General features: G+C 36.4%; 1 protein-coding gene across 1 annotated transcript in view; it reads right to left on the bottom strand.

Moving 5' to 3' along the window:
• The window catches only part of HMMR (hyaluronan mediated motility receptor), a 30,880-nt gene extending 4,170 nt beyond the window's left edge, over nucleotides 1-26,710 (bottom strand). Inside the window, exons 1-15 of the mRNA XM_068979719.1 lie at nucleotides 26,665-26,710; nucleotides 23,549-23,647; nucleotides 22,982-23,061; nucleotides 20,559-20,606; nucleotides 15,107-15,295; nucleotides 13,984-14,070; nucleotides 13,799-13,899; nucleotides 11,486-11,560; nucleotides 11,177-11,355; nucleotides 10,394-10,542; nucleotides 8,753-8,967; nucleotides 6,418-6,534; nucleotides 1,232-1,378; nucleotides 825-977; nucleotides 638-737 (exon numbers count right to left, since the gene is read on the bottom strand). Coding sequence (XP_068835820.1) covers nucleotides 638-737; nucleotides 825-977; nucleotides 1,232-1,378; nucleotides 6,418-6,534; nucleotides 8,753-8,967; nucleotides 10,394-10,542; nucleotides 11,177-11,355; nucleotides 11,486-11,560; nucleotides 13,799-13,899; nucleotides 13,984-14,070; nucleotides 15,107-15,295; nucleotides 20,559-20,606; nucleotides 22,982-23,061; nucleotides 23,549-23,647; nucleotides 26,665-26,710 — 1,785 coding nt within the window. The remainder of the gene's footprint in view (nucleotides 1-637; nucleotides 738-824; nucleotides 978-1,231; nucleotides 1,379-6,417; nucleotides 6,535-8,752; nucleotides 8,968-10,393; nucleotides 10,543-11,176; nucleotides 11,356-11,485; nucleotides 11,561-13,798; nucleotides 13,900-13,983; nucleotides 14,071-15,106; nucleotides 15,296-20,558; nucleotides 20,607-22,981; nucleotides 23,062-23,548; nucleotides 23,648-26,664) is intronic.
• Nucleotides 26,711-26,955: the final 245 nt, after the last annotated feature.

Below are 26,955 nucleotides of genomic sequence, written 5' to 3'. Positions count from 1 at the left end.
ACTAGATCCCACATGCTGCAATTAAGACCTGGTACAGCCAAATAATAAATATCTAAACAAGAATCTCAACAACCACCACAACAAAAAAGGCAAAAAACAAAAATAGATTTACTGACTCACGCTTAGGGCTCTCCATAAATTGTCTTTTTTGTTTAAATAAAAAGTTGTTTTTCATTTCAAAGATCAATGAAACAGAAAGAAAGAAACAACGAAAGACCTGCTAGCGGGGCTAATCTGTATTACCACAACACATTATAGCCAATACTGTCTTCTGACTCTAAGTACACAGATTTGCATTTATCCTTTAAGTGTTAGTTAGAGCAACATTGAGAAAGATCATAACAAAATAAGTGTCAAATATTTATGTAGATTATCAAAAGTTCATATCAGGAGAGCCTTCTAAGGTATTAACTTTTAAGAATCTAGGGGTAATATTTAAGCCTATAAAGCCTATATTAAAAATGTATGCATAATAATGTAGTAACATCTATAACAAACCTTCTGTAATAGGAAGTTAAACTGGCACTGTAAATGCACAGCAAAATGATCTTTCAGAAGAACCATGTCACTGCCGTGACTGTGACACGGAACAATACGAATTCTCAAATACAAGTAAGTTAAGTCCTAATTGACAGACCTGAAAAGGCTTTGTTTTATTATATAATTCTTCATAGAGGAGACGCCACTTATTCATTTCCTCAGTTAATTCTGCTATTGAGTTTTCTTTTCCAGCTTTTCTGTAAGGGAAAATTACATTAAAAATCACAATATACTAGAAAAAATAACTTGAGACGTGTGGCATTTTAGTTTTCAGCCTAGATTACCTTGCTTCTTCCTCTTCAAGTTGTTTCTTAAAGTCTTCGCTTTGTTGCTTGAGTTGGTTCTGTAAATCAGATATTCTTTTAAGAGAAGAAACTGTAATTTCTTTCATTTCTGCTTCTTTAAGTGCTGATTTGGTCTGCAGATCTAGAAGCATCCTTGGGTTTGAGAAAGAACAGTCCATTAAGAAAATTATAGCCATTTAAATTACCTTTTTTTAAAAAAAAGAATCTCAAAGAACTGTTGAGAATTATACTTTTTAAACTGTGTAAATTTACCATCGAAGATCACCCAAAGCAAGCCATGGGACTATAGTTTTCTGCATCACTTAGTAGCTGGCTTGCAGCAACATCCAATTGTCCTAATGGTTCTAAGACCACAGGTGTGGGCAGGTTTTATTTCTCCGACATACCTTGCATATTCTTGATTAGAGTTCTCAGTTGCCAATATTTGATCTCGGACATCCTCTGCACTTTGCTCAGCCTTGGCCAGTTTTTCCTTAAGTGATTCGTTCTGCACCTTAAGATCTTCTAGCTCACTTGCTGTTGATGCTTTATAGCTTATTTTTTAAAAACAAGGTTAAAGGATTTTTCTAACATATGCACAACAAATCTATAGCTGATTGGTTTATATTTTATACACTTTTAGGTAAAACAAACAAAACCTTATCGATTTTCACATTTGCACAAGTAAGAATTCAATGTTTTGAAGTCAAGTTAATACTTAATATGAACTTATATGACATACGCAGTTCCTTTAAAGAAAAGAGTCAAGTGCTTAGTATGGGCGGAATCTATGAACAAAGATGAAAAGAAATCAACTACCAAACATGGAAATTACCTCAAAACAAAAACCCACACAATCCCTCTATCTACTGTCATACTTTATTATCTTGTGGGTGAGAGAAAAAAATGCCTCTTCAGGTTGTTGTAAAATAAAAGGAAAAATAACAATATAATTAACTTTGTTCTAAGTGTTTTAAACGCAAACTACAGAACATGTCAGCTGATAAAACTGGAGAACCTACATTTTGCTTCATGATTCAGAAAAGGCTTTTCTGAGGAATTTACAGTTAAGTTGAGATGTGATGGATAAGGAGGATTTAGGGAGGCAACTGGGGAAAGTATTTCAGAGGGAAAAGATGTGTTTGTGCTCGGAGGCAGGTAGAACACAATCCATTAAGAGCTGGGACTGGGGCTTGCCTGGTGGCTCAGTGGTAAAGAATCCGCCGGTCAATGCAGGAGACATGAGTTCAATCCCTCGTCTGAGGAAGATCCCACATGCTGTGGAGCAACTAAGCCTGTGCACCACAACTACTGAGCCTGTGCTGTTAACTACTGAACTCAAGTGTCCTAGAGGCCACGTTCCTCAACAAGAAAAGCTACCTCGTTGATAAGCCCGCGCACCATAGTTAGGAGAGCAGCCCCCACTCACTGCAACTAGAGAAAAGCCCGCACAGCAACAAAAACCCAGCATAGCCAAAAATAAATAAATAAAATATTAAGCATTAGAAAAGAAAAAACAAAGAGCTGTGACAGGAGTCTAATGAACAAGAGAGGGGAAACAAAAGAACAAGAGATGCAGGAGCAGAAGCAAGAGGCATGAATCCTTGCTGGTGGGGCACAGTGGGCTTACCTGAATGATAAAGGACATACTTCAAAGGTCTCTTAAGTAAGTGTGTAAATTATTCCAGAGATATTCAGAGAACTGACTGAGGAGGGACAGGAATGCTGAACTGGAGGATTAACCAGAGGACAATTATTTTTCAGCCCAGGTGAGTGGTAAAGGAGGCTTGGACCAAGGAGTTGGCAAAAGAAAGATGTGAGATCTCTTTTGGAGGCAGAATGGAAAAACTCAAGAAAGAGATTGAATGTTGGGAGAAAGGGAGAGAAGATGATTACGATGACTCCAGACTTATGGAAGGAGAAACTCAGAAGATGGAGATGTCACTGACTGTGATCAACAAGAATGAGAGACGAGAGAGACAAAGGGAGACAAAGATGATCTAGAGTTGTTTTGGTGGGGTTAATACCAGACAGCGGTGAGAGATCTACTTGAAGTCAAGTAGGCAGCTGAATATATGAGTAGTGGATGAAAGGAGGGGTCTGGTTTGAAGAAATAAATTTTAATGCTACTCGCATACTAATGGTGACTGACATCACAGAATGACTAAAGGCACTAGTTTTCAAAGTGGCAAGAAGGAAAATTTCTTTCCAGAGTTGTGAACAGCACTAAAAGTTATATATGTATATGTATATATATAGTTAGTTGTTCAGTTGCTCAGTAGTGTCCAACTGTTTGTGACCCCATGGACTGTAGCACACCAGGCTTCCCTGTCCTGCACCATTTCCTGGAGCTTGCTCAAACTCATGTCAGTGATGCCATCCAATTATCTTGTCCTCTGTTGTTCCCTTCTCCTACCCTCAATCGTTCCCACATCACAGTCTCTTCTAATGAGTCGGCTCTTCGTATTAGGTGGCCAAAGTATTGGAGCTTCAGCTTTAGCGGCAGTTCTTCCAAAGAATATTCAAGGTTGGCTTCCTTCAGGATTGACTGGTTTGATCTCCTTGCAGTCCAAGAGACTCTCAAGAGTCTTTTCCAACACCAATGTTCAAAAGCATCAATTCGTCAGTGCTCAGTCTCATGGTCCAACTCACATATTCATACATGACTATTGGAAAAACCACAGATTTGACTACACGGATCTTTGTTGGCAAAGTAATGTCTCTGCTTTTTAATATGCTGTCTAGGTTTGTCATATGTATATTAATTATATGTATGCTGATATATAAAAATTAAAATATATAGGGACTTCCCCAGTAGGCCAGTGGTTAAGACTCTGTGCTTCCACTGTAGGGGGAATGAGTTTGATCCCTGGTTGGGGAACTAAATTTCCACATGTCGCACAGCATGGCCAAAAATTCAAAACAGAACACAAAACAAAACAAAACATACACACACACACACACACACACATACATGTACATATATATACACACACAAACATACACACACATACATATATATACGATATGTATGTCAAAATAGATCAGATCAGATGCAGGAACACATCACTGAGATTAGAAGGTACTAGTTAATGAATGGGTATTAGGCAATTGATTATCCATATGGAAAAAGAAATATGAATTTTATCCATTTATCACTACACATACAGAAATCAGTTCTAGGTGGAAAAATGAAAAGTGCAATTTTGAAACTTAGGAAAAAAAATAGGTGAATATCTTTATTTAAGTTCTCGGGATAGAAAGAAGTTTTCGTAGGCAAAAGTGTTCACATAAAACTCTATAAGTTTAACAACACTAAAATCAAGAATTGCCATTCATCACAGGAAACCATAAAGAAAATGAAAATATAAGCCACACTCTGTAAGATATCTGCCACCCATATTGCTGATAAAAACCCTACAAATCAACCAAGAAAAGATAATCCTCTAGAGAAATGAATAAAAGTCATATATAAGCTTTTTACCAAAAAGGAAAAATGAATTATCCCCAAGAAGAGGTCCTTTTACATTTAGTATACTGGCAAAATTTATGAAGTCTAACAAGCTTCAGAGGGGAGGTAGATCAATGGGAACTCATACATCACTAGTGGGAGTGTAGATTTTCACCTCGCCTTTGTAAAATGATTTGGAATTAAATTTTAAAGTTGAACATTCACTTAAATGTGACTTTAGAGTAATTCTTACAGGTATGTAAGAAGAGACCACAAGAATATTCACAGTACTGTTAATAAAATGAAAGAAATGGGAAACAACCCAAAAGCCCAAAGTGAGAATGGATAAATAGTGGTAGACTGATAAGATCAAATATTCTTTAACAGAGGATGAGATGGTTGGATGGCATCATCAACTCAATGGACATGAGTTTGAGCAAACTCCCAGGGAGAGTGAAGGACAGGGAAGGCTGGCGTGCTGCAGTCCATGAGGTCGCAAAGAGCTGGACATTACTAAGTGACTGAAGAACAATTCTATAACAGTGACCATGAACAAACTATAGACCCAGGCAATATTGAGATTCAACCCTAAAAACACACACAGTGCAGAGTGAAAAGGCAAGTCCCAGGATCTGGCATATACTACTAGGACACTTTTGGTGAAGTTCTGGAAAGAGAAAAATTAGGTATTAGTCATGTGGACATACATTATAAAATTATACACAGGAAAAAAGCTAGGAAGTAACTGATGTAGATTTTGAGATGGTGTTACCTGTTGCAGGGAGGAATGAAGATGGGACAGTAGAGGATTCATATAGGTAGCAAGCTGTTGAAACTCTTTTGGTTTATAGGTTGTCTTCTATGAGCTCATGCATGTTAAATTTACCTTTATGATTTAGGATTTCTGTACACATTGGATCTTTTTATTGACTATACTAAAATAGATAAAAGAAGAGCTCTCCACCCAAAATTATATAAAGTAAATACAATAAGTAAAAATGCTAACATTAATACACTCTGTGTGATGTACTAGTGTTTGTTGTATTATCCTTTGTAATTTGTAACGCCCTCCAAAATAAACTTTTTTTAAAAAAGGGAAAATAAGTAGACTGGATAGGAAGTAGATACATTATAATATCTATCAAGAAGATGGACTATGAGATGATATTATAAACTATAAATATAAACTACTATATACATGAAGTCACTCAGTCATGTCTGACTCTTTGCGACCCTGTGGACTGCAGCCCACCAGGCTCCTCCATCCATGGGATTCTCTAGGCAAGAATACTGGAGTGGGTTGCCGTTTCCTTCTCCAGGGGATCTTCCTGACCCAGGGATCGAACCCAGGTCTCCCGCATTGCAGGCAGATGCTTTACCCTCTGAGCCACCAGGGAAGCCATATATACAGGATGAATAAACAACAAAGTCCTACTGTATAGTGCAGGCAACTGTATTCAATATCTTGACATAAACCGTGGTGGAAAAGAATATGTAAAGGAATGTATTTATATGTACAGTAGAAATTAACACACTGTAAATCAATTATACTTCAATAAAATTAAGAAAAAAAGATGGGCTATAAACGTGAGGAGGACTGGGGGTGAGAACGGTATTGGGAAGGAAAGGTGCAGAAAGAAGTGGGGGGTGAAGGGAGATGTAAAAAGACGTGTTTTACAGACAAAGGCACATTAACATGTTCTAATACTGACCGGAAAAATTCTAGAAGAAAGGTTGAAAATTAAGAGATAAGGGATGAATGATGGAAAGAGGTCACTAAAGGTTAAGGAATGAGATACCTCATCTGTAACAGGTGGGAAGAAGGTAGGGTGAGCATAGATGCAGGTACATTTATAGGTTCCATAAAGAGGAAATAAAAGCGTTTGGATTCTTCATGAGGAAAACGATGACATCAGGAAAGTCAGACAGATGTGTATGAAATCTGAAGTGGGTACTGGGCAAGGGAAATCACTATATATTCCAAGACTACAGGTAACACGAAATGCCCATTTCCATGGGCACTGTGGAATTTAAAGTAATAACAATTGTTTTATACATGTAGTTTTGCTGACAGATGTCTCTAGGTGAACATTCTTTGCCTGCTCATGTACGTTTGAGAAAGCATCTTCCCCATAAAAATACCTTTCAAATTGAGCAGTAACATCTTCCAGGTTCTGCACTGTACTGTTATGTTTTTCTTGCAAAAGCAAGGTGGCCTGAGTATGAGCAGCATTACTTTCATCCAGTTCGGCTTCTTTCCTAAGAACAAGGAATGGTTAAAAGATAAGATGCTAACTGCATCTTAATTACCATTTAATATACCATTAGCTTAAGAAAGAGACTAGGATGTACCTTTGACACTGTGAATCATATATTCCACATTGGACAGCTTAGACCTACATTCATGATCTATATCTGCTAGCATGTTTATTTACATGCAGCTTCATTTTACCTTTCCCCTTCTTAGTTTACTTTTGTTTTCATCCTAATTTACTTACTTTTATTTTCATACCATATGTACTTATGTAGGTAGTTTAAACACTTTTGGGGAAGAAAGAAGATTAAAAAGACTCTAAGACAGAATCTTGGCAGCATCCAAGACTGAAGAATGTGAAGGATTATAAGTTAAGAAGCTCTTGGGTTGAATAAAATTTAATTCTTTGAATTCAGATATTTAGGGAACACTAGGTACAGTTAAGGTAACTTCGTTTTAAGAGGTCTTTTGAAAAAATAATTACAAGACTATGTAGATTTATTGTGACTATACCAATAACCCACAAAATAAATTACTAATTACTTAAAGATTCAACAACTTATTTATGAAGCTATTTTGCCTAGACAGAATGGCTTTTAAGTCATCTTTATAACTATAGACTACAAATCTATACAGATTTTAAATATATGAATATTACATATTTCTACAATGGTGATAAACTTTATTTGACAGGCATATGAGCTTATAAGAGATATTTTAAAGAACACATAGAACTAAAACTGTAAGAAGCATTATTTGCTTAAAGGCTAAGTTGGACACTGAAACAAGATACACAATTGTTCAAATTCATTCTGGAATGAGCAAAGGATTTTAAAAATACACACCACAGCTAAAAGCAATTAACTACTACTAAAGGATTTAAAATAAAAATACTTTTTCCTGCTCCCTAGAGGAATCCTGTCGACTTCTAAGTTTTTCTCTTAATCCTGAAATTTCCACACTGGTAAGGACCTTACAAATAATCTCATAAAACTCCTTTATTTTGTATCCAATGAAACAGAACACAAAAGAAATTAAGACAGTCTTGCTCAGAATCACACATTTAACTAACAGATCTAGTAATAAAATATTTATCTCCTGACCTCTGAACTGAGTTCTTTGAGTTAGAATAAATGATTATCTCATTTTTCTTTCTGAAATTGACATTATCCACTCAAGTTTCTTAATGTACCTGTTCCCTGAGGCTGGCTGCAGGATGAAAACAATCCCCCTAATTACACTTTGGTACTGTTCCCCAAAATGCAGGCATATATAAAAAATTTGATGTTCTTTAAAATCACTAACCACTAAAAGAAAATAGAAGAGGGATTAATAAAAAGGCACCTAATAAGAGATAGATACACAGTTGTGATATAAGTGATGATTCTATAAGGTTATGTCTAGTTCCTTGCTAGAAAATGTTTACTGCTGAGATCCCAAGAATTCAAGTATTTGTTTACAATTTGAACTCAAGAATCAACTTGGATACTGTAAATAAATGTGATGAAGGACATATAATGTGAAAACAATATGAAATTAAACAAAGAAAAAAAAAGGCACTGGATCTCAGGCTTTCTACTTTTAATGAAACATTTTTTAATTTCTGGATTTTCCCCAGTTCTGGTTGTTTCTTCCCCATTTTGGTTTTTGATTGTTATTTCTGAAGTGTTTGTGGCTCCCTCTTTGAACTTTAAATAAGAAAAGGGCATGGCTTCTCACTTGGGCTGTCATACCTGTCTATTTGTACTTCCCGCGCATGTACTTGACCTCTCTGTGTCTCTTTCATTTTATTTGTGGACTTCCCTGGTGGTCCAGTGGTTAAGAATCTGCCTGCTAATGTAGGAGACCATGGGTTCAGTCCCTGGTCTGGGAAGATTTCACATGCCGCAGGGCAAGTAAGCCTGTGCGCCACAAGAACTGAGCCTACACTCTGGAGTCTGCATGGCAGCTACTGAGCCCATGTGTTATAACTACTGAAGCCTGGGTGCCCTAGAGCCCATGAAAGTAGCCCCTGCTCACCACAACTAGAGAAAGCCTGCATGCAGCAATGAAGACCCAGCACAGACAAAAGTAAATAAAATTAAAAAAAAAAAAAAAAAAAGAAAATTCCTTATTTGTAAAATAATTCCAACCTCACCACTCACATGATTGGTGTGGGAATCCCAAGAGAATGTACTAGAAAATAACTTTTGATTATAAACACGAAGTCCTATTAATACGAACCCTTTCAGCTTTTCTTCGAGGTGTTTTAGTTCTGCAGCTCTAGATTCTGCTTCCTCTTCCAGTTGCTTAAGCAGGTTTTCAGCTTGTTCCTCCTTTTGCTGTAATTTATCCAGCTCATCCAAGGCCTGCTTTAATTCTCCCTCAAAGAGAGTTCTCTCTTTAATCATTTCTTCTTGAAAAGAACAGAGCTTCTTCTGAAGACCATAAGATAATTCCTGCATATTGAGAGAAAGCCAGCAAAATCATCTGAAAGGTTTTGACAATTCAATAAATTATTAAATTGAATAATCTGTGAGATTTTACTAAGGACAAAAGAGAAGTACAACTAATGAAGTATGGACACTAAACTCGAGAGCCTCTGAGAAACTTGAGCGATTCATATTCATTCTGTCATGGATTATATCCTACCCTTTGTTAAGATTGGGGTAAACGTTATTTCAGTCTTTTTCCTATGCAACACACACTTCTTAGACAACAAAAATTATATTCTACAACTGGCCTTTATCATATATTTTTCTCATATGATACTATATAAAGAGTATTACGATTTCAATGTTATATAGAAATATATAAAGTTATACAAGTAAATAAGAATAAATAAATACAAGTAACTCACCATTGCAAAAAAAATTCTAACATTATGAATAAAGGAAAAATTTCCTTTGACTACTTCCCATTCCAATCAAAATAACCACTAAATTTTGCATTATAAGCCTTAGGGTCTTTTTCTATATATTTATATTCTTTTAAAACATAAATTAAATATACTGTGCATAAAAAGGTCATTTAAAATATCATAAAAATAGTTGCTGAGGTCTTTTCAAGTCAGTATATACAGAGCTACCTAATTCCTTTGTCACTGCAGATTGCCAACAATATAATATTTCACATTAGTTCACATGAGTACTTGCTTGCTTGCCTAATTCTCACCAATATATCATATTACCAAAGGTTTTAACTTGTGCCAATCTTGGAAGTGGAAAAAAGACACCAAAACATTTCTTTGATTATTATGACAAGTACAGCATCTTCTCATTTTACAAGCCATTTGGATTTCTACTGCTAAGAATTATCTATTTCCATCCTATGCCCATTAAATAAACTTTTTTGTTTAATTAAAAAAATTTTTTTGGCAGCACTGAGAGCCATGCAAGATTCCCATTCCCCGACCAGGCATCAAACCTGCGGCCCCTGCAGGGGAAGCTCGGAGTATTAACCACTGGGTCACCAGGATTGTTGTTATGATTTTTTAATGAACTTCCTGTGTTTCTCATTGATATGTAAAATGTTCTTTATGTAATCTGGATTTCAAAAAGTCACATTTTGTTTTTTGTCTAATTAGACACTCTTTTACCACAGAACTGTAAATGCCTATGTAGTAATCTAACACAACAATGTGCTGAAAAAAAAATTAAAACAATTTCCCTATATTGTTTCAACCGTTGCTTAAATTCTTCAAATCATGAATAACTGTGGTGACATCAGTTAAATATGTAGCAAAGACATGATTACTTCCTCAGGATAAGAATCTAAAAGTAGAACTGTTGGATCAAAGGATATATACAATTTAAAGGTTTTCTGAAACACAGGGAAATGTATGACATAAAAGAAGCACTAGGCTTTTTTAATATTGTAAAATACCTTCTCTTGTTGCAGAAGTGAATCCATTTGCAATACTTTTTGTTGTAGCTCTTCATGTTCTTGTTTTTCAAGAATAGACCTCTCTTTTAAGCTTTGTATCTCAGAATTTAGATTTTCGTCCAGTTCTCTGTTCCTATTGATAAGGTCTTCTAGAAAAGGAAAAATATCAACAATGCTGTAGTTAGATACTAATATTACTTTTGAAAAACCCAGATTTCCATGGTGGTTCAGAGCATAAAGAATCTGCCCACAATGCAGGAGACCCAGGTTCAATCCCTGGGTTGGGAAGGTCCCCTGGAGAAGGGAATGGTGATCTACTCCAATATTCTTGCTTGGAGAATTCCATGGACAGAGGAGCCTGGGGAGCTATAGTCCATGGGGTCACAAAGAGTCAGACATGACTGAGTGACTAACACACACACAAACACACAGAGGTCAAGTATTTCCAAAGAGGGAAAAAAAATTCTGAAGTTCCTGTCATTACTACATATAAAACAGTACATATGTTATATAATAAAATCTTCAAACCTAGCTCTATGTGTCTACCAATTTTAAATGGCCACCCAATGAGGAGGTCAACTGCGTATGTTTCAATCAAGACAAGCAATATATTCAAATAAACAGATAACAAATAGCATAAAAGATAAAAATCCCCATGCATAAAACAAAATTTTCATTGTTGTTTACGTAATTATTTAAAGTTGCTATAACATATCAGTACTTTTAAAAACTATCATAGGTAGTATTTATCTAAAGAAAATAGTACTGTAAACAGTAGAATACCTTTTTCTTCTTCAAGCACCTGGCATTTAGACTTCATGTCTTCTATTTCTTTAGACAATATAGCAATATTTTCCTCAAGAGACTGCTTAAGGCTTAAAACTTCATGATTCTTCTCCTTCAGATTTTCTTCTAACTGGGCAATATCTAGCTTGTATTTTTCCACTTGATCTGATGCACAACTGCATTAAAACAAATTATGTTGAAGAGCACATCTATTTAAGCAGAGGAAACATTAAATGAAAAGAGATGAAAATGATGCATTCACCACACTTCAATAAAACAAAGTCCAAAAACTACTCTTCATATTACCTTATTTCTTCAATGTATTCTAAGAGCTTTTCTGTTTCAGATTTTTCATCAACCTTTTCCTTCTCTATTGAAACACTAAAAGAAAAAAGCATACATTAATATACACAATAATCATACTTACTCTGTACCAGAGTAAGCATCTCTGGTACAGGGTAAGCATTATTCTGGTGCAGAGTAAGCTTACTCTACAGAGATGCTTACTCTATGGCAGATACTGTTCTCTCAGGCAGGCTGACTCTAGGTTCTAAACTCCTAACCATTAATTTGTGTGACCGCTCATGTTGACAATTTATGCAAGTAGGAGGCTCAAGTTTGTTGTTGTTGTTTTTAAGTGAGAAAGCTTTCCAAATATATTCTGACAAAAGGCTTATGATGATGACAGTCTGTATACAGTTACAGATCTATAACACTCTGAGTGTATCAGAAATCACCTTTCCTGTAGCTTTCTTAAAACCCCCACCCATCACACATACAAAATAGAATTTTGTGTGCTTCAAAGCCTTTCTTCCAGGCTGCCTTTTATTCAGTTACTTATTGAGAAAGGGGCAAGGGACTTTAGTAGATATCTTACGAAAGGATATATATAAATGGTCAATAAGCACATAAAAAAGATGTTTGACATTAACAGCAACAAATTGAAACCATAGATGATATACTACTTTACATCCACTAGAAAGGCTGAAATCAGACAGGCTGACAATATCAAGTATCAATGCGTATATGACTGTTAAGTCGATTCAGTCATGTCTGACTCTTTGCAACCCTTTGGACTATAGCCCACCAGGCTCTGTCCACGGGATTCTCTAGGCAAGAATACTGGAGTAGGTTGCCATGCCTGCCTCCAGGACAAATATTGGTTAGGATATGGGATGAATGGAACAATCATGTATTGTAAAGTAGGAGTGTAAAACTGTATAAACACTTTGAGCTTTTAAAAAAGCATTACATGGGGACTTCCCTGGTGATCCAGTGGCTAAGACTCCATGCTCCCAATAAAGAAGGCCCAGGTTCAATCCCTGGCCCAGGAGAGATCCCACAGGTCACAACTAAAGATCCTGCATGCTGCAACTAAGACATGGCACAGCCAAATAAATAAATAGACAACGAAACAAACTACATAGGAAACATTATACGTACACAACACTATGACCTTGAAATTCCATTCCTAGATATTTACTCAGAGAAACAAAAACCTATGTCTACAAAAAGGTAAATATAGTAGTCTTGTTGACAACAGTCAAAAATTGGAAACCCAAGTACTGATCAATAGGAGAGTAATGAACAAATGGAGGTGTATTCGTATAGTGGAATACTACTAAGAAATGAAAGAAGCATATAATACACACAACAATATGGATGAATCTTGACTCTGCACTTTCAATGCAAAGCGCATGGGTTTGAGACCTGGTCAGGGAACTAAGAGCCTACAAGATGTGCAGCATGTCCAGGAAAACAAAAAAAAGAGCCACATATACACATATATGCATGCATGTGATGCTGCTGCTGCTGCTGCTAAGTCACTTCAGTCATGTCCGACTCTGTGCGACCCCATAAACGGCAGCCCACCAGACTCCCCCATCCCTGGGATTCTCCAGGCAAGAACACTGGAGTAGGTTACCATTTCCTTCTCCAATGCATGAAAGTGAAAAGTCAAAGTGAAGTCACTGAGTCGTGTCCAACTCTCAGCGACCCCATGGACTGCAGCCTACCAGTCTCCTCCGTCCATGGGATTTTCCAGGCAAGAGTACTGGAGTGGGGTGCCATTGCCTTCTCCAGCATGTGATGATAAATGTCCCCAAAAAGGTCAAATTAACTTATGATGATGGAAGTCAGAAAGGGGTTGCAGGGGTTGGGGGTAACTGCGGGGAGGAACAGGGAGTAGAACGGGGGGACTTTGTGAGGGAATGACAGTGTTCTCTATCTTGTTTGGATGGTGGTTACACAGGAGTACACAACTGTCAAGTCATTAAAATGAATACTTACGATCTGTACAGTTTAGTAATTAAAAGAAGTCTAGGATTGTAAACTAATCATAGCTTCCTGTATCAGTGCTTCTCAGTTTTGGTGTCGTTACAACCTCCATAAGATTGTGTGCCTTTCCTCAACACTGATACAGAAGACGTACAAACATAATACATTCATATTTCTTTTCAGCATAAAATGTTGGAGAACGATTAGGGTTCAGCTGTTACTTAGGAAGAGAAATAGGGCAAGTGTAGGCAGGCAATGAGATGAATATGGAGTAATAACTAGCCAAGAAAGCCAAATACAAAACTGGTTACACAACATAACCTTTTTTCTTTTGTCACTCACAGTTTCCCCTCAAGTTGCACTACTTTCTCCTGAGACTCCACGAGGTTCTTCTGGGTGAGCTGCAGCTTCACCTCCATGCCTTCCTGTTTAGCCATCATGCTCTACACAACACAAATATCTGTTTTAGGAAATGAGAACTTGTTCAGATCCCCAGTTCCAGAAAACTTACCTAAGGTATTACTCACCCTCATCTTGGTTTCCCTTTTGTTTCTCAGTTTCATCAACTCAAGGCTTAGAATTCTCAAATTCTTCTGGTTATTATCTTCAGAAAACTGAGTATAGCAAACACATAAAAAATTGAGAAATATTTTTTTACTAAAGTTGTGTAAAAATCACTTAAGTATTGAGTATTCTATTATAGGGACTACTATTTGATTACAACATACTTTGGTAGAGAAAAGTATCCTTAACCCACACTGGGATTACTGGCTTTATACTATTTCTATTCTTGTCCCTCCTTTCCCTTCATGTGACTTTCTGGTCTACTTTTCAAATCAGCTTCAGTGATTGTTTATCTGTATATGCTGGGAAGTCTATTGTGTGGCTCTAAAACAAGATTTTTGCAGAGTTTTGTCTGTAAAAATTGGTTAATTCAAGTGTGTTTGCTTAACAAACTGCATTTGCACTGTCTTGTCTACTTTGAAATATACAGACTATAGGGTCCATCACAGGCCTAAATGATAATCTCCCTAAGTGAGGCTCAGGAATCTGCTCTCTTGCCCGTGCTTAATTCTTATGCATCCTTACTCCCTTTGTAAGCAAAGAGCCCAGCATGTTACAGGCCCTGAATAATAGATTCTTATTAAGCTGAATGGTGATTTACAGCTTCCTCCCACTTCTATAAAAAGCAGGATGACCATATTAAGTCCTTTAAGATCTACTAGTTTATTAATGCTGATAAACACAATTTATCTCCTGAGCATTATTTAGTCCACACATTTATTCATTTTCTACTGCATTCCCAAAGAGATTTAAGACAGAGGCCTGCTATCATGCTATTATTTATTGCAGAGAAAGATCTTTAAAGATACTTCTAGATGTAAATTCTAAAACGTTACTAAGTCTTACTAACTGGGAGTGACTTTGAAGGAGGGTGAGAAAATGTCAGATGTTAAAACAAAAAGTAAACGATTGTTTATATTCTCTTATGTGCCATGCACCATAATTCCTATTGGGAGTGGCTTAATATTTAAAGTACATTTATTGAAGTTAAATGACTAAACTAGGCCTCAAATTCCCAAACAGCTCTGTGAGGAAAAAAACATAATTGTTTTTTATTCAATTGTAAAGATTATGAGGTTCAAATACCTTAGATTTTAGGAGCTCATTAGTCTTGGTTAATTCAATAAGCTGTTTTTCCAGTGAAGCATTACTTGCAGAGAGAGATGTTTTTTCCCTGACGGCAGCGTTTAGCTTTGCTTCCACCTTCTCCAACTCAGCTTCCAGATCCTGGATCCGCCTGTCCTGAGCTCCACGCTCCTGCACAAGAATGCGGATCTGGACAGGAACAAGGAGGTGAAATGAACAACTCATGTATTACTGCCAATACAGTTACGAGATGCTGTCCGGTGCTGTGCTTAGTCACTCAGCTGTGTGCAACTCCTTGTGACCAAATGGACAGTAGCCCGCCAGGCTCCTCTGTCCATGGGGATTCTCCAAGCAGGAATACTGGAGGGAGTTTCCATGTTCTCCTCCAGTACTAGGTGCTAATGATAATCGAAACATTAAAGTTCTAGAAAAACCTCTGATTGTGATATGATGTTCTTCAACAGTCTTAGCTGTTTGAGCAATCGTATTTACTTTATGACACATCTTGAAAATCTGTAAGCATTTTAAGAACTGAGAATTCAAACTGCCATAAACTTCTAGGTATAATTATACTGTTTATTTACTTTTAAGGCATTGCTACCTATAAAAGTTCTTCTTTTCTCTAGTTCTAATTATAGGAATTCAAATTACAGCTTAAAATGCTAAATACCTTTATTTCTGGGAAAACAGAAGAGGGCTCCTGGGTAGGGTGCGGTAGGCATTAGCAAGCCATAATACCTGATGCAATCAATGGGTAAAAACCAAAACAAAAAACAAATATTTGTCAACAGGAAATGTGGAAGCCAGAAGATAATGAAATGTTTAAAATGTATGGGAAAATCTGCCAATATAAAATTCTATTCCCAATGAAAATAGCCTTTAAATATGAAGGTGATATACAGATATTTTTCAGAAGGAAAAAAACAAAAAAGAGCCGAGAATATTTGTCAACAGTAAAACTGCACAACAAGAAATATTAAAGAAAATTCTTCAGGCTGAAGGAAATGATCTTAGATGTTTATAAAATATGCACTTAAATATAAGGACTGATAGACTGACAATCAAGGTAATAGAAAAGGTTTACCATGTAAACATTAGATAAATGAAAGCTGGCATGGCTATGTTAATAGTATACAAAGCACACTTAAGGCAAACATTATTACTAGTAACAAAGACATTTTATAGTCAAAGGTTGTTTCAAGAGAAGACATAATCTTAAATTTTTCATGTACAACAAAGTACTAGTGTAACAAATATGCAAAGTCAAAACTGACGGAATTAAAAAGAGATTAATCCAGAGCTGGAAGTCTAAAAATTTCTCAGAACTAACAAACACACAAAAATATCAGCACAAATAATAGATCTGAAGAAAACTATTAAATGACTTGAACAAAGTGATGTATATAAACCACTATAACCAACAAGTGCATTTACATTCTTTTCTGGTGCACATAAAACATTTACCACAATAGGCTTTATGGCTTCCCTGATAGCTCAGCTGGGAAAAAATCTGCCTGCAACTGCAGGAGACCCCAGTTTGATTCCTGGGTCAGGAAGATCCGACGGAGAAGGGATAGTCTACCCACTCCAGTATTCCTGGGTTTCCCTTGTGGCTCAGCTGGTAAAGAATCTGCCCACAATGCGGGAGACCTGGGTTTGATCCCTGGGTTGGGAAGATCCCCTGGAGAAGGGAAAAGCTATCCACTCCAGTATTCTGGCCTAGAAAATTCCATGGGCTGAAAAGTCCATGGGGTGGCAAAGAGTCAGACACTTTCACTTCACTTCAAACTAGACTTTTTGCTTGGTATAGAAGTATCAAGAAAGCACAGCTATATTGCTGCTGCTAAGTCACTTCAGTCGTGTCCGACTCTGTGCAACCCCATAGATAGCAGCCCACCAGGCTCCCCCGTCCCTGGGATTTTCCAGGCAAGAACACTGGAGTGGGTTGCCATTCCCTTCTCCAATGCATGGAAGTGAAAAGTGAAAGTGAAGTCGCTCAGTCATGTCCGACTCTTAGCGACCCCATGGACTGCAGCCTACCAGGCTCCTCCACCCATGGGATTTTCCAGGGAAGAGTACTAAAGTGGGGACAGCTATATTAAGTCACATAAAAAGCATTCTCTATTCTTACTGGCTTTGTATTCAAACTTATCTCAGTATTCTAAGCCAATAATAATTAACTAAAAATATATCAAGCACCACTTACATATATGGCTGTGAACTAGATGCTAGGAACTGAACAAGATTTAAGATTCCCAACTGTAAGATCCTTTATTCTTACATTATTGGTTTACAATCAATGTTCACAGCATAGTACTATAAAGCAGAAAAAAGAACATTTAAGACTACCTACATCACACTTTTTCAGTTAAAGAAGTATAAAGAAGGGTTTGTGAACTCAAATGCCTACATGACCAAGCAGACAATATAAAAAGAGCCAGGTGAGGACTGACAGCAAATGCAACGTCTAAAGAAGGCAACCCAGGTAGATGCAATCTATTACTTTTAGAATGGATAAGCAACAATGTCCTATCGTATGGCACAGGGAACTGTATGATCTCCTGGGATAAACCACAATGGAAAAGAATATTGTTTTAAAAAGTGAAAAAAAAAAAGAACGTTTACATGTGTAAAACTGAGTCACTTTGCTGTACTGCAGAGATCTGTACAACATTAAGTCAATTATACGTCAATTAAGAAATATAATTTTTTTAAAAAAGAAGGCAACCCTGCACAAGCCTAGTAGATTGTTGCCCTGGAGGGGAATGCAGAAATTGTCCTGTCAGATCTTTTTATTCTGCAACAGTAGTCAGAAATCTGAGTTTGTTTTCCATGAAATTTTACTTTTAAATTAAATATTGATATGTAATTCAAATTAGCCAAACAAACAACAAATACTTGGGGGGGTTAAATAATATACAGCAGTATTTCTAAAAAATTTTTATTCTAAAAGATTAAGCAACTGATACAAATGACTAGTTCTAACTCTGGAACTGCCACTCCCTCATCAGCTATCTCCAGAGACACTTAGTTATTAAATCTCTAAGTATTTACTCCTATATCACAGGCATGCGTCCTCAATAAAATGATAGCTAATGTTATTTAAATAGATACAAAAAAGGATCAGAGAAACAAGGGCAGAGATTTTCAAAGTTATCTTGACATATTCCTGGCCTAAGCCAACATTTCTTTGGGATTGGAATGAAAAGTAATGCTCAAAATTCGGCAAGCCAGGCTTCAGCAATACGTGAACCATGAACTTCCAGATGTTCAAGCTGGTTTTAGAAAAGGCAGAAGAACCAGAGATCAAATTGCCAACATCTGCTGGATTACGGAAAAAGCAAGAGAGTTCCAGAAAAACATCTACTTCTGCTTTATTGACTATGCCAAAGCCTTTGACTCTGTGGATCACAATAAACTGTGGAAAATTCTGAAAGAGATGGCAATACCAGACCACCTGACCTGCCTCTTGAGAAACCTATATGCAGGTCAGGAACCTACAGTTAGAACTGGACATGGAACAACAGACTGGTTCCAAATAGGAAAAGATGCATGTCAAGGTTGTATATTGTCACCCTGCTTCTTTAACTTCTATGCAGAGTACATTATGAGAAACGCTGGGCTGGAAGAAGCACAAGCTGGAATCAAGATTGCCAGGAAAAATATCAATAACCTCAGATATGCAGATGACACCACCATTATGGCAGAAAGTGAAAAGGAACTAAAAAGCCTCTTAATGAAAGTGAAAGACGAGAGTGGAAAAGTTGGCTTCAAGCTCAACATTCATAAAACGAAGATCATGGCATCTGGTCCCATCACTTCATGGCAAACAGATGGGGAAACAGTGGAAACAGTGTCAGACTTTTATTTTGGGGGGCTCCAAAATCACTGCAGATGGTGACTGCAGCCATGAAATTAAAAGACGCTTACTCCTTGGAAGGAAAGTGATGACCAACCTAGATAGCATATTGAAAAGCAGAGACATTATTTTGGCAACAAAGGTCCATCTAGTCAAGGTTATGGTTTCTCCTGTGGTCATGTATGGATGTGAGAGTTGGACTGTGAAGAAAGCTGAGCGCCGAAGAATTGATGCTTTAGAACTGTGGTGTTGGAGAAGACTCTTGAGAGCTCCTTGGACTCCAAGGAGATCCAACCAGTCCATTCTGAAGGAGATCAGCCCTGGGTATTGTTTGGAAGGAATGATGCTAAAGCTGAAACTCCAGTACTTTGGCCACCTCATGTGAAGAGTTGACTCCCTGGAAAAGACTCTGATGCTGGGAAGGATTGGGGGCAGGAGGAAAAGGGGACAACAGAGGATGAGATGGCTGGATGGTATCACTGACTCTTTGGACGTGAGCCTGAGTGAACTCCAGGAGATGGTGATGGACAGGGAGGCCTGGTGTGCTGCGATTCATGGGGTTGCAAAGAGTTGGACACGACTGAGCAACTGAAGTGAACTGAACTGAAAGCCAACATTAAATTGTAATCAATGGAAAGTTTAATATGTCTACCAGAAAGAGTTGGTCAGTAGTGGAAACGTAGAAAAAAGACTGCCAGAAAAGCAAAGCTGGCAGTGACCTGCCTTGCCCTGCTTACAAAAGTAAACAGGTTTTTTATAAATAGCTAATGTGAAGCTGCTGTATAGCAGAGAGTTCAGCTCAGTGCTCTGTGATGACCTAGAGAGGTAGGATGGGAGGGAACCTCAAGAGGGAGGGGACATGTGTATATATAACTGATTCACTCGCTTGTATGGAAGAAGCTAACACAACATTGTAAAGCAATTATACTCATCCATATACATACACACACATATACGTACACATTAAAAAAAAAAAGTAAGCAGGTTTTTTAGGTTAGTTTTGCTCAAAAAAGATTTCTTCCACGGTGGAAATGCACCGTTCAGTGTGGTAGCCACTCTCTACAAGTGCCTATTGAGCAGGTGAAGTGCTACTAGTGGAACTGAATTCTAATTTAAATAGTCACGTGTGGTGAATGGCTACCGTATCGGACAGTACACACGCAGTTGGTCATTTTATCCTTGAGAAAGGATATACTTTAGTGCAGAGATGCATTAAGTTAGCACAACTCCATTGCAATTCAACTAACCTGCTAGGATTTCATGCTTACCAAGCAATTCTCTAGGTAGTTACTGTCTTAACACAGAGATTAGCATAGTGTATGCTATGAGGAAAGGTAAATATTTGACCCGCATACAAACTAAAATACTGAGTTTTACTTATCAGTTTTTCATGACATAGATGATCTTATATCTCTCCCTTAGTATGCTACATTGACAATCAAGGTCTACAATATGGTATCCAAGCCAACGACTGGTTACCCTGTAGGTACCAGTCTGGATGGTACGTATGTTTCATTATCTGACTCCTCAAACAGCAACAGAATCCTTGTCTCTTGACTCTATGTTTTTCAGTAACTTAAATGTATCGCTCACCTCTTTTTCCAACATCTTCAAATCTTTATCATTCTTCTGAGATTCCTTCTATTTAAAAATCAAAGAACAGTGACAATCAGCTTTAAGTACCAAAAATATAGCCAATTTTGATTTTTAGTTATCAGGAAAGATTAAGGGTTCCAAAAGATTAATTTCTATTTTAAACATTTCATTAAGTCTAGTAAGTATTTTGTAGGTGAATTATCTAGCCAATGAAAGAAAAGTTTCTTCAAATCTTAAAATATTTCAGGTTTGAATGTTTTTAGCCCAATAGATTAGACTTTTGCTAACAAGTTCAGTGAAAATAACAGGTCTTCTTTTCTAATGTTAAATAATATATTTTGAGTATTTAATTATACTGAATCAGAAGAAAAAAAAGTCTTAAAAAGAGATATCAACTTAAACCTAGATCCCCAAAACAAAAAATAGTACAAATGCAAAGACATGAAGAAAAACTGAAATAGTACAAACTGATTCTAATCTACTCATTGCCTTTATTCTCAGTAAGATGTGTTTTTTACATATATTTTTATATTCATCAGTCTTTGTAAGATAATGGCCAAAAACAGAATATCTATCTTTTCCATCTACAGATGGAAGAAAAGTCATAAACATCTTGAACAAAATCTATTTTATATATTTCTAACATGGCGGATAGCCTGTCACATGTTTAATTTTCCACCTGATGGCATTTTCTAGCAAGGTCAAGAAAACAAAATAGGCCTGAAGGCCTATTATGTAGGAGTTTTACACAAACTTGTATGTAATTTAGTTTTGGTTTGTGAATTCTATAATTAATTTAAAATTTCAGAACTGTTTTTCCAAGAAATTCAAGTCAAGAAATTTACATCAATTTCCAAGAAAAGGATGCTTATATCAGTGCGGCCCATAAAGATATAATGCAAGCCATGCACATATTTTCAAATTTTCTGATAGCCATATATAAAAGTAAAAGTTTTAATAACATATTTCACTTTACCCAAAATATCAAAAGTATATTTCACCATGCCATTAATATAAAATTATTAGCAAGATATTTTATGGTACTAAGATATTTTTGGTACTAAGTCTTCAAAATTTGCTGTATATTTTATACTTATATTGTTGTTTAGGGGCTAATAGTGTCCTTAAGTAGTCTTTTGCGATTCCATGAACTGTAGTCTGCCAGGCTCCTCTGTCTGTGGGATTTCCCAGGAAAGAATACTGGAGTGGGTTGCATTTCCTTCTCCAGGGGATCTTACTGATCCAGGAATTGAACCTGTGTCTTTACCACGAAGCTAATAGGAAAGCCCACTTTATACGTATAGTACATCTCAATTCAACTGCTAAATTTTCAATAGAAATATCTAACTATATTTATTTATTTAAAAAATATTTACTTTATTTGGCTGTGCCAAGTCTTAGTTGTGGCACTCAGGGTCTTTAGTGGTGGCTAATTTTATTATTATTTAATTTTAATTAATTGTGTAGTTAGAAACCGATACTTGATTCTGTTGATATTTCTAATAACTATATTTAGACTTCACAAAACATAGAGATGAAAAAGTAGATCCACATATCCAAGTTATTCCAAAAACACGTAAGAAGTACAACATTTGAACTGAGTATCAGTTTTTAATGACACATTAATTAAAATTAAATAATGCTAAAAATCTTAATTTTTCATTTTCAAGTGCTGAGTAGCTACATGTGGTTTACCACTTTCATACTGGACAACCACAGTTTCATTTTTGTTTTTTTATAGAATAAGAGATTTAGGTAATTGCCAAATGAATGAACAAGAATAAGCTTAACTTACAGCTTTGGTTTTCTAACCAAAGAGCTTGGAAACTCTTTCCCAACTCTGAATCTTTTTCACATTAAAATACCAAGTTGTACAACTCCTTAAGAAAGTACAGCTTGCTTTTTGAACTAACGGAAACAGTAACAGTACACCCCTGCACAAGTCCTAACAGAAAGATATTAAGGATTTAATCTCCCACTCCGTGGCAGTTTCTGAGTGGCAAATCCCTTGTAGACATTAGAATGGTTTTTCCTTTTCCTTCATCAGTGTTTACCCTCCCCTTACTTTGTAATGTCAAATGATGACAACTCAAAAAATCAAAGCATTACATAATTTTTAAGGGCTCACTAGGTATTATAAAGCGTATCCATCTATAGAAATGACTGAAAAGTGGAGATCACTTTGTAATTCTGAACTAAGGGTACATTTAAACACAATATATTTATTAATGACATAGGCTGATAAGTAAAACTTACTAGAGTTCCAGTGATAATGTTTTACTCATTTACGGATTTATTGATTACCTTAATTTATAAACTGAACTCATTCTAGTCAAATATAATACCTTTCAGAAATGTTTCTATGATACAGTTGATGAGCCAGCTAGAAATGAACCAGCTAGAATATAAGGGCATCTCACCTTTAATCCTGAAGTCTTGACTTTTCTTGCTGAAACAGGCAAGGTAGTATCTTTGTCAACGTTAAGATTTTGTTGTGATTCTGCTATAAAATGAATTGTACAGATCATGTTTGGTGCTTACATGTTTGAAGCACAGACAAAATACCAATTCCCAAATTCCTTATAGAAACTATTAGTGAAGCAATATAAAATTATTCTTTTCTTGATTGTACATTTTCAAGTAATTAGTTGCACAAATGACACATTTCTTTACACATTTTAACATTTTCTTGATTTTCCTAATATTCCCTCTAATATTCTCTGAGAAGATTAATGTAACTACCAAAAGGAAAACTGCATGTCTATGTGAGTGTCTTGCTTAATTTTTCTGGTTATATGACAGTGTAGTGATGAAAGTGTTATTCAGAAGTCGACCCTTTTGTAAATCTATCAATTAATAAAATTTAAATATAGTTGTAGCGTCACATTTTTAGAAATGTTATAGCATCTTTAAATTTAAATAATGTTATCCTTAACTTCAAAATTTACAAGATCATATAACCATTATTCTATTTTGGGATCCATTACCTTTTTGCTTTTTAAACCTTTGTGACTTCTGAAAGGATACTGGTCCTTTCAATACTTCTGAAGTTTTAACATCATAAGCACCTGGGGATGGTGCACATCCTAGAAGAAAAATAAAACATTAAAATCTTATCTAATGTGACTTACATGTTAACGTGTTTTATATATATCATATAAAATCATTTATATGTGGAATCTAAAAATTAATACAGAATGAATCCATATGCAAAGCAGAAACAGATTCACAGACACAAAAACAAACTTACGGTTACAAAAGGGCAGGAGGGAGAGGGATAAATTATAAGCATGGGATTAATACATACAAACTACTAGACATAAAACAGATAAACAGCAAGAATTTACTGTACAGTACAGGGAATTATATTCACTAACTTATAATAACCTATAATAAAAAATAATCCAGAAAAATATAATTGAGTCACTTTTCTGTACACGTAAAACACAATATTGTAAATCAACTATACTTCAATTAAAAAAAGTAATAGTAAAGTGAGTAACATAAATGTAAAAATATCATTAATAAATTTCTTTTCTAATTAAAAAAATGACATAAAGTAACTTACTCACAAAACAGAAACAAATTTCAAAAACAAACATGTACCAAAGGGGAAATGTGGAGAGGAGGGATAAATTAGAAGCTTGGGATTAACATACACATACTGCTATATATAAAACAGATCTCCAACAAAGACCTATTATATAGCACAGGAAACTCTACTCAATATTCTGTAATAATCTATATAGGAAAAGAATCTGAAAGCCTACGAATATATGTTTAATTGAATCACTATGCTGTACACCTGAAACTAACACAACATTGTAAATCAATTATTCTCTAATACATTTTTTTAAATGCTTCATTTTCAAATGTAAAATTAGCACATTTGATATTATAAAGTAGGCCTCTCTGTGAAGAACAGTATCATTATCTTCCCAATGATCTTTATTTCAGTTGGGTCAAAGGAACACAGACAACTTAGCAAAACAACAAAGACAGTCTTGGGATGGACATGTCCAGTCTTGAGATGAACATGTCAGAACAAGCAACACAGCTGTTAGTAAGAATTGAATTAAGAAATAGAATATTTGGAATCAAATCTACTCAAAGAGAGTCACTGAGATTTTTGAAATGATGCTACTAAAAATGTCTAGCCCTGAAGATTTAGCTTGGAATAAAAATTTAGTGATGATCCATCTGTGTCTAATATCAGTACATTAGGAAATCTATAAAGCCATGTTATGCAAAGCACAAACTACACAGACTGTACTTCTGTTCCAGCAATGTATAACCTCATGTAACTAGAGTCTCAAATCAAAGGTATTTCCATGTACTTATGCAAAGATGATTTGAGATCTGGCTCTTAATTACTTTAGATCTCAGTCTGGATGTCACCTCTTCCATTTTCTCCAAATGCCTACATCAAGCTAGAATCTCCATTCCACAGCAGCTTGCATGTACTGTTACTATTCCAGAACTTCCTGCAGTTTTGTAACGGCCTATACTAATGTACTTATCCAACTCCCACCTTAGACAAAACTGCTTGAAGTTAGGGACAGTCTCAGTCACGTCCCTACCCTCAGTTATTTAGCTCAGGGTAGAGTTTGGTAGTGTGGCAGAGAAAACAGAAAGTCACTGGGGATGTAGGATTGGGAACAGAGTTTTGTATAGTAATCAGTTAGATTAGGGCTCAAACCTAGATTTGTCTGCCAATCAATAGATAATAGTATGAGCCAGGTACTTTGTAGCCATAGGGAGAAGATGATGGATAAGAACATTATACTCTCTCCTTTTCCAATCTAACTTTAAGACCCTTAGAAAGTAATTTCTATTTGAGACTGTTCTTCATTCATGAAATAGGGCTAAAAAAATAGTATCTACCTCAAACTTTGGTTGTTTGGATTACTGGAGTAACATAAAAATCACTGCAGTGCCTCATACACACACTAAGCATCAAATAAATGGTCACTTATTATTAATAAAGCTGTGAGCCTAAAGTTTTATGTAATTGTCAAAACCAGTTCAATATATTATAAAGCAAACAAATCTCCTAAAAGGACACAATGACAGAACTCAGAGTAGTTCTTTGAATGTCTGAGAAATTATATGGTCCTTAAGTCTTTAGTTAAAAAATAAGTTTGTGTTGATCCAATTCTTCACTGGCCTTCCTTTGTGAGCAGGGTGATGCTAATTTCTGTTTGTAGGTTATTTGACAGAAATTAAGATGTAATGAGAGACTTAAAAAGTGTACATTATAATGGATAAATCATGAGCTGTGATGTTAAGTTCTGTCACTTGCAGGCTGCTCAGTAGTTACAACCCCCCTTAGTTTTCTCATCTGTAAAATGAGAACAATTGTACGTGCCTCCCCTGGCTGTTGGAAAGAATAAACCAGACCTAGTAGGGAAGACCTTAGCACAGTCCCTGAATGCAGTTAGCATCCACTAACTGTGCTCAGGAACACAGAATGGATTCATGCAGGCCTGGTTTCAGGCCCCTGTTCTGCCAGTTCGATTGTATAACAGTAAGCAAATATAAGTCTCCATTCTTTTATGGATAAAATAATAAATATTACAGATTGGGGGGAATTTCTCCCTTTACTTCATCTATTGTGTTTTCAATAAGTGCTACTGCCATAATTTTATATCTATAAACTGCCTTTACCAATCTTTCTTCTTTTACGCCTGAATGGGACATTCAAAAGAAATTCCAAGTCCACACCAAAAGCAATAGTAAAATACATGTATGTGTATATACACACACATGTACAAGTGAGGACTCCGGACTTGATCAACAGCTACCAATGCTTCCTAATTCCTATTCCCTTCCCTTGGCTTTAGCTTCTCCACAGCACTAATTGTATAATGGCTGCATTCTCCAACTGAATTAAACTCCACGGAACAGAGACTGCTTCGCTCACTGTTATATCCTTAACGTCAGTAGTAAAAGCTTAGCATGTGTTTCAGGAAAATGGATCAATTTAACGAGCCCCATCCCAGCCGTAAAAATAGCCTCCTGTTTGCCTCTGATGAAGGGAACCCAAGAAGGACAAGGGGCGTGAGAGCATATCCTGTCCCCCAGCACCTTTCCCCGTACGCACCAGAAGGGTCATTGAATCGTTTCAGGGGAGCCTTAGGGAAGGACATGCTGACGACCAGCTCCGCAAAACCGAAGGTCTCTACTGGTCTGCGGCTACTATCCTGCAGGTTGTTTAGGCCTGTTGACTTCAAATTCAAATCGCCCCGCTTAACCCCCGCCCACCGACGTCAGCCAATCGGAACGCCAAAGATCAAAGAGCTTGCATCCTCGGCTCTCGCTGCGTTCAATTACGTGACCTGTTTAGGCCACCATCCAATAGGAGGCTACTACTGTCTCCTCTCGCTCACTGGCC

The sequence above is a fragment of the Capricornis sumatraensis genome, chromosome 9 (genome assembly GCF_032405125.1).
Source record: "Capricornis sumatraensis isolate serow.1 chromosome 9, serow.2, whole genome shotgun sequence".
Taxonomy (NCBI): Eukaryota; Metazoa; Chordata; class Mammalia; order Artiodactyla; family Bovidae; genus Capricornis; species Capricornis sumatraensis.
Note: the sequence above shows the minus strand (reverse complement) of the source record. Positions and strands in the feature narration are given on the sequence as shown.